This window comes from Alligator sinensis, unplaced genomic scaffold (assembly GCF_000455745.1).
Source record: "Alligator sinensis unplaced genomic scaffold, ASM45574v1 scaffold47_2, whole genome shotgun sequence".
Lineage (NCBI taxonomy): Eukaryota > Metazoa > Chordata > Crocodylia > Alligatoridae > Alligator > Alligator sinensis.
This window is the reverse complement of record NW_005842150.1, coordinates 1,061,596-1,071,450: the sequence shown is the minus strand read 5'-3', so window position 1 is coordinate 1,071,450 and position 9,855 is coordinate 1,061,596. Positions and strand designations below refer to the sequence as shown.

The 9,855-nt window shown below is 46.0% G+C and overlaps 1 protein-coding gene across 1 annotated transcript in view; it reads right to left on the bottom strand.

Moving 5' to 3' along the window:
* Positions 1-9,855, bottom strand: part of LOC102375789 (alpha-1-antitrypsin-like) — a 19,267-nt gene that overhangs the window by 1,042 nt on the left and 8,370 nt on the right. The window contains 4 exon segments of the mRNA XM_025206322.1: positions 889-1,036; positions 3,640-3,863; positions 3,865-3,911; positions 6,331-6,992. Of these exon segments, the coding sequence (XP_025062107.1) occupies positions 889-1,036; positions 3,640-3,863; positions 3,865-3,911; positions 6,331-6,992 (1,081 nt within the window).

Sequence of the window (9,855 nt, the reverse complement as noted above, 5' to 3'; positions counted from 1 at the left end):
TTCCCTACATTTTACCATTCAATTATTTTATCTCCTCATTTGTGATAGGACTGGGCCCTGAGTGAGGCTGTGGTAAATCTTATCCCACTCCAGTTCCTTGGAATGTCCAGTTGGTTTCTCATCTGCCATGTCTTGATGTTAATGTTCTGTTATGTTGGGAGGTGCCCCCTCTTCCTCCTCCCCGCAAGGTCTGGAGTGATTCTACTAGTGCTGTCCTTACCTGGACTCCCAATACCACTGGTCTCTTTCTGGGGCTCCAACCCCTTCAAACTCTGGTTCTGTCACTGGTCCTAATTGTGATCCTACAGATTGTGATGGTCTTAAGAGCAAAACCTGTGGCTTCCAGCTACTCCCATAGCCACAGCCAATCAGTCACCAATTATCTCACTGGAAGCAAGACTGTACTATTTAGAAGGTATCTTCCCCATCAAAGGACTGTGCTTGCAAGTGCTTCAGTACATCTTGCCTAATCTGCACACTTCATCCCCTGAAAGGTTCTATAAACACACATAAATCAGTAGATCTGAGAGGATGAACTGATTGATGTTGTATTATATATGCTTCATTGTGTAGCTTATAGTGGTGCTGGGCATGTGCTAATAAGGAAGCCTGAGACAATGAATGTATTGATGCTTGCTGAACACACACTTCACTTGCTGGGTAGTTGTGGCACTTACACAGTTGGAAAGTTGCTGTAACATGCAAAGAAAATATCCATTCATGGGGTACTGCACAACGCCACACTTAAAAAATATCTATATACCTAAGTATCCCATGTTTCACTGAGGCATTTCAGAGCATGGTTCAGGGGGAGCTTAGAAAGATGGAACCTACACGTCATGGGAAGAAGCAAATCCACTGAACATCCACTACATTGGCAAAACTTACTTTTGAGACCTTGAGATCAGGATTCCCAGTGATTCCTGACAGATCAGCCCTCTTAGAGAATATATCGATCAGACCCATGTTCTGCAGCAGGGTTATCATCTTATAGGTGCCAGAGACAGAGAATTTTGGAAGGTAAAGATCTATGTTTCTGTTCAAAAAGAAATACAAAATGCCAGGAAATTATCACCAGGGCACTGGGTACTTAAATAGGCTGTATTTTTATACATCTGTTTCACTGAAGTTACCAAGTATTGATCATTTTGATTTCTTATTGCCTAGTTATAATAGGTAAATGTTTTTGTATTAGCTGCAGTACTGAGGAGTTACAATCCTAGCAGCTGTATTTTTCAATGAAGAGGAAGGCTGCTGCAGCAGCTGAAGGTCAGAGTAAGAAGCAAGCAACCATATCCTCCCTGTTTAAATGGACCACAGAAAGCAGCTTGGCACCATGATGGGCAGGATTTTCCCTTGTGGAGGCTTATGTGGTGGCCAACATCCCACTGGAGAAACATGATCACCCCAAGCTATAAGGGAGTACCTGAAACAAAACATGCCCAATGTTGACAGTTTTCTGTGTGCCAACAAGCTTTGTCAGGACTATCTTCCTGCAGTGATTGCTTTGCATGTAGAGTCTACAAAGGTTGCCTTGGCAGAGTATCATTCCTTTTTCATTGTGGCTGATGAAGCCACTGACCCTCAGGAGAACTATGTGCTGCACATTTTATTTGTACGGTGGGGGCTGGACCGACTGGAACCTGCCTCTGTTTCAAACTGAGCCAGTCCACCTCACCCCTGTCAACTCTTCCACTATGTCCCAAGCAATTGTGAAGGTAATTGTCAGCTATGGTGTAGACTTTAACAAGATCTCAGCATTCCTGTCTGACAAAGCCATGTACATGTGCAAGGCTTTCTCTGATGTGTTCCAATGAATGCTGCCCAACACTGTTCATGTCACTTGCAATGCACACATTCTGTCCCTAGTAAGCGACATATGGTGCATGCAGTTCCCCGAGGTGGATAGCCTGGTGTCTTTCTTCAAGAAAGCCTTTGAGCTTTATCCAGGTTGTAAGCTCTGGTACAGAGAGTCCATTGCCAGTCAGAGTGGGGACTCATTTGCCCCTGTGCCACTGCCACCAGAGCTTGAGCTCACTCAGTAGAATTCATGGTTAAATGCGGTCTGTTACCAAGCCAAGCACATGCAGCATTATCAGGAGTTTGTGAGCTAGGAGCTGGAAATCACACCCACCAGGAAGTGCATGCTCAAGCTTTGCAATCTCCTAGGGGCATTCAAGATCAAGTGACATTTGTGGCTGACAGTGCCACCTAGCTCATGGAGCTTCTGAGCTGGTTTGAAGGCCTGTGATCCACCACACAACAACAACAAGGTGGCGGACTGGATAAGTGGGGTCAAAGGCAGAGCGTCACAAGAACTGTCAGGCTTCCCTTGTGAAAACCAGTGCAGAAGGAAGCTGTTCCAGGCACTAGTTGGGAAGCTGAACCATTACTACAGGTATGACCTGTCACTGCCACCATGGTTCAGACAGCAGGCTGCCCATTCCTTAGTGCTATTATTTGCATTTTGGACCTCCAACCAGGTGTCTCTACTGATTTGTGACCCTCAGCTACTGAAAACAATCCTGGGATGAGGAAACAGAATGACAATGAATGTGCTGCTTGTGTGAACTTTGCCAGAGTTCCAGATGCCTGTGTGCGGGACTCGGTCTGTGACTGGTTTCCTTATCTTTATGCCCTGGCAAGATACTGCCTCATCATTCCAGCGATGGAAGCTGAATGTGCCATCCCTGTGTATGAACAAGTGTTCACCCCACAGAGGTAAAGAATGTCCCCTGCCATTGTGGTTGGGTGCAGCATGCTTGCATTTAATAACAGCCTGAGCTGTGTGCCTTAAGGTTAGCATTCAGTTACAGTAAAATCTTGTAAATAATGTCCTTAGGTGCTCAGACTGCTTAATAATAATGTGGCAATAAATGGCTTTCACAGGGGATTAAGGCCAGGAAAGTCATTAATTGCCACTGTATTATTAAGTAGGGCTGTGCGAAGCTTCAGTCCCTGATTCAATTCGGTGGAGATTCGGCCTGATTTGGTGGCCGAATCTGAACAGAATCAGAGGACCCTTTAATCTCTCCAAATTGAATCAGAACCCTCCGAACAGATTTGAAAAGATTCAGTGATTTGGACATAGACACAGCTTTAAATGTTTTTTCTATATACCTCAAGATAGTAGGCGGCTCATCGATGCTGAGATGCTGGGGCAGATGGAGCATCCCACAGAAGCACAGGGGCGCTCCCCAGCATGCTCAGCAGAAGACCCGGTAGTGGATCAGAAGCATGTCCGGTCCGCTTCTGGGTCCACCAGGGAGTGTGCTGCCCCCCACCTCCCCCCAGCACTCCCTTGGCTCAGGGAAGCCATGAATTGCTGTGTTAATAAGCAAGCCTCCATTTCAGGCCATCTGTTAGTCTTTGGGAAGGGTGGGATTTCCTCTGTCCCTTGGCCAGAGGCACCTGCAAAATGAGAGGCAACTGCGAAAATGGCACCCAGTTCTACCCCAGGCCTGCAAAATCAGAAGGCAGTCACCCCTAATTAGTTAGGTCCCTACATATGACCAATTAACTAGTTCTGGAAAACAACTGAAAGGACTGTTAAATTTTTCATTGAGAACAACTCAGTGTGGGGTTTTAGCTTCTTTTTAAGTAAAATAGACACGACCATAACACCAGTTAAAAGTTTACCTTTGCTCCAGTGCTTGTTCCCATTTACGCACAGTTTCTTTCAACAGAGCATCTTCTACCTGCTTCATTTTTCCTTCATCTGGCAGAATAAATAATGCAGCCGCATTTCCTTTGTAGGGCATTTCAACTACCCAACAAGACAGGGTCTCATCATGGTAAATACCAAAGAAACCTTTTTGATGCATCATTTTTACTTTGACAGATGTTTTGCTATCCACAAAAAAAATGATCTTCCTGGGTCATGTGCTCAAAGAAAGGACTTTTCCAATAAGCTTATGACAAAAAGAGAGAGAATATGATTGAATGTATTGGGAAAGGAATTATTAATGTTTTATCAGACCAATTTAAATGTAATATGCCTTGTTGGAGTGTGAAGTCAGTTGCTAGTGCATTTCAGTCATGATATATTTGCCCTGTGCAGCATTTCTGATACACTGACATGTTGTTTGAAGGGTTAACAGCCCTAACGAGATGAAATGGAAAGATACGGTTGTCTTGACAGGTATCCCTCTGCGGAAAGCAAAGTTACCATGTTATTCCTGGTGTTAAATTGAGGCTCTCCAAGCTGTGAACACCTAGTTTGCTTATGTAGCTGTCGGTTTGGGGAATGTGACTCAACAGTGAGAATGGTGTGGAAAGAAAAGATTCAGGTAAGCTGAAGAATAGCTGCTTTTTAAACAGTTGGTTTAGTAGTTTTTAAACTTTGCAGTAAGACTTCCTCTACCTCTGCCAGTCTCAGTCCATTCCCATGGGTAAGATATGAGTAAAATTCTTTAAGTGCCTAAGTCATGAAAAAATTATCCTATTTTATCTCTGAACAATGGCAAAACTTCTCTTGACTTCTCTTATGTGGGAAATAAGTACTGTGGGAAGTGCTTATATGCTCCCTTACCAGAGTGCATATGCTCTTTTCTGCTCAACTAAAGCACTTTCCATTTCAGTAAATGCACTCCTTCATCCATCTTGCGTTCAGGTGTAAAACTGAATGACTTGCAAACAATTAAGGGTTAAATCCTGTTTCATCTCCTGCACCCAAATAGCAGCATTCTGCATACATAACTGCACTTATGCAGCACTTGTGAGCTTGTTCTCCATGCTGCATGGATGCTAGGCTACCATGACTGTCCAGTAGCTAATGTTGTGGCTGGGCAGTCATACTGCTCTTTGTGTATGTGTATTGGGTCACTGTTGCACATGACATTTTACCTGGCTAAAACCATGAGTAGCAGGACCTCTCATTTTTTAGTTCAAGCAACTGATTTGTGAGGACACTTCCCCCTCGCAACAGGAAACCTAGTTTATTGGCCCACCTCATCCACTCTGTTCCTCTAACTTCCTTATGTGGTATTTAAACCTCTGAACTACAGGCTATGTGTTATTTAGTTCTTTTGGTAGCCCTCCTTTGGGAGCTGGCATCTGAGAGAGGGAGCTATATGAGCCAAGGAGAAGGTGAACAAGCCAGTGGCGTACCTCTGGGGGAGGGGTGGGAGGGGGTCAAGGCCCCCAGGCGCTGGGGGCTGGTCTGGGGGAGGAACCGGCCGGGCCCTTCAGAGCTGGGTAGAGAGGCTGCAGTGCCTCCCATGTTTGGTGTGTAGCTCGCCCCCCGGCGGGTTGTAAGTTTCTGTAGCTGTTCTGACCAGAAATTCTGGCCGCTGCCCCAGCCCACCACATCCAGTGCGCCGCACTGTTAATTTCCCTGCAGACATGCTGTTTGATGGGAGAGGGGGCCTTGCACCCTGCTCAGATCGTCCTGGGGGGAGGGGGTCAAATGCAAGCATTGGCTCCTGGGTGCCAGAGACCCATGGTACACCACTGTAACAAGCTAGTGGATGCGTGACTCGGTGATTTGGATGCTGCTGTGAAAGGTCCTTGGGTTGTCGTCTCGACCTTAGGACCAGTGGAGTAGAAATGTCTGACTTTCTGTCTACTTCATGCAATTAAAGGCCAGGCTCAATGGTTCAGTTCCAAGGGGTGTATTGGATAAGCTGTGGTCTGGTGTTTAGAGCACTCTACTCAGAAGTCAGAGGGTGATGCAGGCTCAAACCCCTTGAGGGGGGCTCCCTTGAGCCTGGGTTTCTGGCCGTGGTGAATACAGTCCTCACTTAACTATTGGAACTGAAATCTAGATGTGTTCTCTTCCTCCTTTTTCAGGACTTGTATTTGGGTCCAGGGCCATGGACCTTCTTTGCTAATTTGGTGGCTATGACACATTCAGTAAGTGTGTGGATGATTTACTGTCCACATTGCATGGGGAATGTCACTTATACAGTTGGAAAATTGCCTTAATGTGCAAAAATTCAGTCATGGGGCACTGCACAACTCTACACACAAAAAATGCCTCTACACAAGAATATTCATGGAATTGTGGATTTCTTTATCTTTTTTAGCTCCCTAGTTTTGCAGTAGCATTAAGATGACCTGCACCTTTTGGTTTTTTTAAATATGAAGTGTTGAACTGTGCTCCTGATGAAATCATGTTTCTCAGGTAAGTGCCTAACACTACACACTTAGATACATAAATATTGATAAGAAGTGATATAGTGAAAGAAGTGCTTTCAGGTTCAGCACTCTTTGGTGTAAAAAATGGTTGACCATGCAGTTTCATTAATAAAGATGTTCTTTTTTTGGATCATACTCCTATTTTCCTACCGTCTATGTGTAGAAGGTATACGTCTCTGTAACACAACTTACCTTTAAAGAAAATATAGTTGACCAGAACCATTAAAACATCTGGATCCAGATCCTTCACTAAGTTGGCAATTTTCCCCTCAGTTTTCTTCTCTATGTAATCATTGATCTGCTTCTCAGCCTCAGGAGGATTCTGGAAGTTGCTCAAAAAAGCTTCTGACTCATAAAAGCTTTTGACATCCTCCAAAAACTTTGGGTGTACGTTCAGCCCATCTTTTATAAACAGGGCATTTCCCATGCTCAGCTGGACCCCACTGTCTGGTTGGTTTAGCATGTGAAGTAGATGCCGGAAACCATCGTGGATCTCTTTCTCCTCAATCTCTGTCAGGTTAAAAGCAAAGGCTTCCAGAGTTTGCCTCAGTGTGGTGTTCTTGGCACCTAGCATGAGCATTGCAAAGGCAGTGGAGATGCTCACAGGAGAGAAGCAAACATTCTTGCCGTCTTCCTGTGATGCAGCCTGCCTGTAGAACCTGAATGCAAAGTCAGCATTGCTCGGGCCTATCTTATGATAGGCCATGTTTTCACCCGTTGTATTGCCTTTGGCTTGAAAATGCTGTTCTGGTGGATTTGTCTTTTTCTGACCATTCACTTCATCTTCTTGGCCAAGCACATGTTGACAATGGATAGAAAGGCCAACAAGCAACAGACACAAAAAAAAAGGTGAACTTCATTCTGGTTTTGGATTATTCTGTTTAAAAACAAAACAGTATAGCAACCACTAGGTTTACAGAATAAAGTTACAAAATTATTTATCTTTCGTTACAGAGTATAAATACAAATGTTTGCATTGTAGGTTTTAATTTTTACTGTTGTCTAGCTGTACTTCTACTGATATACCAGGATACAGGAAAGGTCTTTCCCCTGGACTCATAACACTTCTTCTGTTTCTCTCCCTTTCCCTTAACTCTCATCTCCATCTCCATTCAACCAGTCTCCAATCAAATAGCAATTTAAGGAAGGAAAATAAGAATGGGAACCTGCTGTGCTCCTGTTGGGTTTCAGAGAAAGGAAACAAGAATGTCAGGCAATAGTCTAATGCTGAAGGTAGCTGATGGGGAAGCAAAGTTTAGAGCAGTTTTTATGTCCCAACCCTACTCCACCTCTATGCTATATAAGTGGCACTAGGCCATTCAGTACCTAGTTAGACAAGCTCCTAGGCACCTTAGGACATCTATACACATGCACATACAAAGGTGCTTTAACTTTAGTGCTTTTTGTTAAGTGTTTTTAAAAATGAATATGCATGTTATGGCTTCATACATGTTTCATGCCTTGCTGTAGTTCTGTGGAGTAGGTAGCAGGGGGTGCCAGGCTGCATAATCTAATTGCACTGTTGCATGCAAGTGAGTGGTATATACCATCTCCTTTGTTATAAAGACAAATAAAATAAAGGAACAGAATAAAATCAACTTGGTCAATGTTTTTTTTTAATCATTTTCACAACATCCTTCATGGAAGAAGGGAAGGAAGAAGGGAGTGAGCGAGCAACGGAGGCAGGGGGTGCAGATGGCATGATCCCCAGTGTGCCATCCCAGTAAGCACATCTGTAGAAGACACAGGAGCATTGTAGGAGGGGAACTGCCCCGCCATGTGTGCTCCAGGGGCAGGCTTCCTGCCACGACTGCTGCTGCCAAGGGAAGAGCTGGGACTGCGGCTTCTGTCTTGGTGCAGCTCCGTGCCCCTGTCAGAACCAGAGACCTCCAAAAGCTCTCCCACACAGTCCCATGAGCACCATGGGGAGTGGGTAAAATACCTGCCCCCCACCCATAGCAGTGATGGTGGGAAACCCCTGCATGACAGCCTCTGAAGCCCAAGGGACCAACAAGCTCCCCCCAGGGTGCCATGCACACTTGGGAGAAGTGTGTTCCTGCACTCTCATCAGCTGCCACTAAATTCCCTGGGTTTTTTCCACCCCACCCCAGACTGCATTTATGGGGTTACTGCAAGAAATGGAGCAAATGTGACACAGACACTTTGTCAAGTGAAAAATTAACAAGTGTGTGTGTGTGTGTGTGTGTGTGTGTGTGTGTGTAACCCTTCTGCTGAGCACCTGCCAGTTTCCTCCAGTCCCAAATCTGCCAGCCAACATATGGCTGGGGGTCATCCCCACACAGCAAGGCTGAAATGCAACAGCTGTGAAACAGTAAAAAGGGCCTGGGCTTATGGCTGTAGCCTGGGCATCTAGTCCCAGCTATACTACTACAGTCCCCAACATGGGGGGCCAGCAGCTGCCAGGACCCCATTCCTACTCAGCCTGCACTAGGGAAGAATACACTCATGGTAGCATCCAATTCAAAGCCTACGTGGCCAAAACTGCCAGCAAGACATGTAGCTGGGTTTCAGCAACACGGCTGTGCTGAACCCAAAAGAAGTTGCAGCAGCAACTGAAACAAGCCAGGCTCTCATCCCTGGCCCAGATCACACCACCAAAACTGCCAGGCTCCAACCTTGGCTAGTTTGCTGCAGGGACTGATACCCTCCTTATGGCATCATCCCTCTCAAAACCCAGAAAAAACAAAAAGGAAGGACAGAGGTCTCAAGCCCTGAGATGGAAAACCTCAGGTACAGGGAGAGAGAGTCTCTTTACATAGCTTCAGTTTGCTTCTCCAGTAAAGAGAGGGGAGACCCCCACCATGGGGAGCACAACTTCTGGCTCTCAATTCAGCTTTCAGGCTTCGTTAATGTGTGCGGGGTGCAGCTGGCTGGCTGTATTGTATTGCAAAAATTCAAATTTTCACCCAGGCTAGGGTAGGGTGGTTATTGCCCTTGTCAGAATAAGGCCCTACAGTCACTGTTTTGCGAGAGATGAGCATTAACCTTCGAGTCTTACTAAAGACAGACCTTCCTTCAATCAGCCATGGAAGCCAAGAACAGGCAGGCATACGTGCCATTCAGGGAAGGTACAGACTGCTCTTGCTCCTCAGCCAAACCCCTGGGGACCCAACTGGGACAAAGCAGAGCTGAGAGACCTCTTGGACATAGGGAAGAAGAGCAAATCCAGTGCCTGCTGGAGAAAGCTGCTTTTGTTGTAGTGGCCTTCCAGTACATTGCAGAGCAGATGCAACTTCGTGGCCACAGTGGAGACTTTAAGCAGTGTTGATGCAAGAACAAGGTGATGAAATGTGACTTTCACCGGATGAAAGATGCCAACAAGAGAGCCTGAGCAAAAAGGCAAATATACACTTTATGAGGAGCTGTCCAAAGCGCAAATACTATCCAAAGAGAAGGTTTTCCAGGCAACCAAAACATTTGGCACTACAGGGGAGCAGGAGGAGCTGGAGGCTTTGGACCACTGTCATGATGTGAACATTGGGACTATGACCCCAAAAATGCACGTGATGGCTGCATGGCTGGGGACCAAGGTTCCCTCTAAGGAGCCGTGGTCCATGAGCACATTGCCTCGGTCTGGTGTGGGATACTTACTGAAGGGGGCTGGAGGTTGGAGCCAGGGGCCAGAGGCTGGAGCCAGAAGCTGGGAGACGGTGGCTGGGGCTGGGGGCTGGAGGCTGGGGCCGGGGGCTGGAGCCT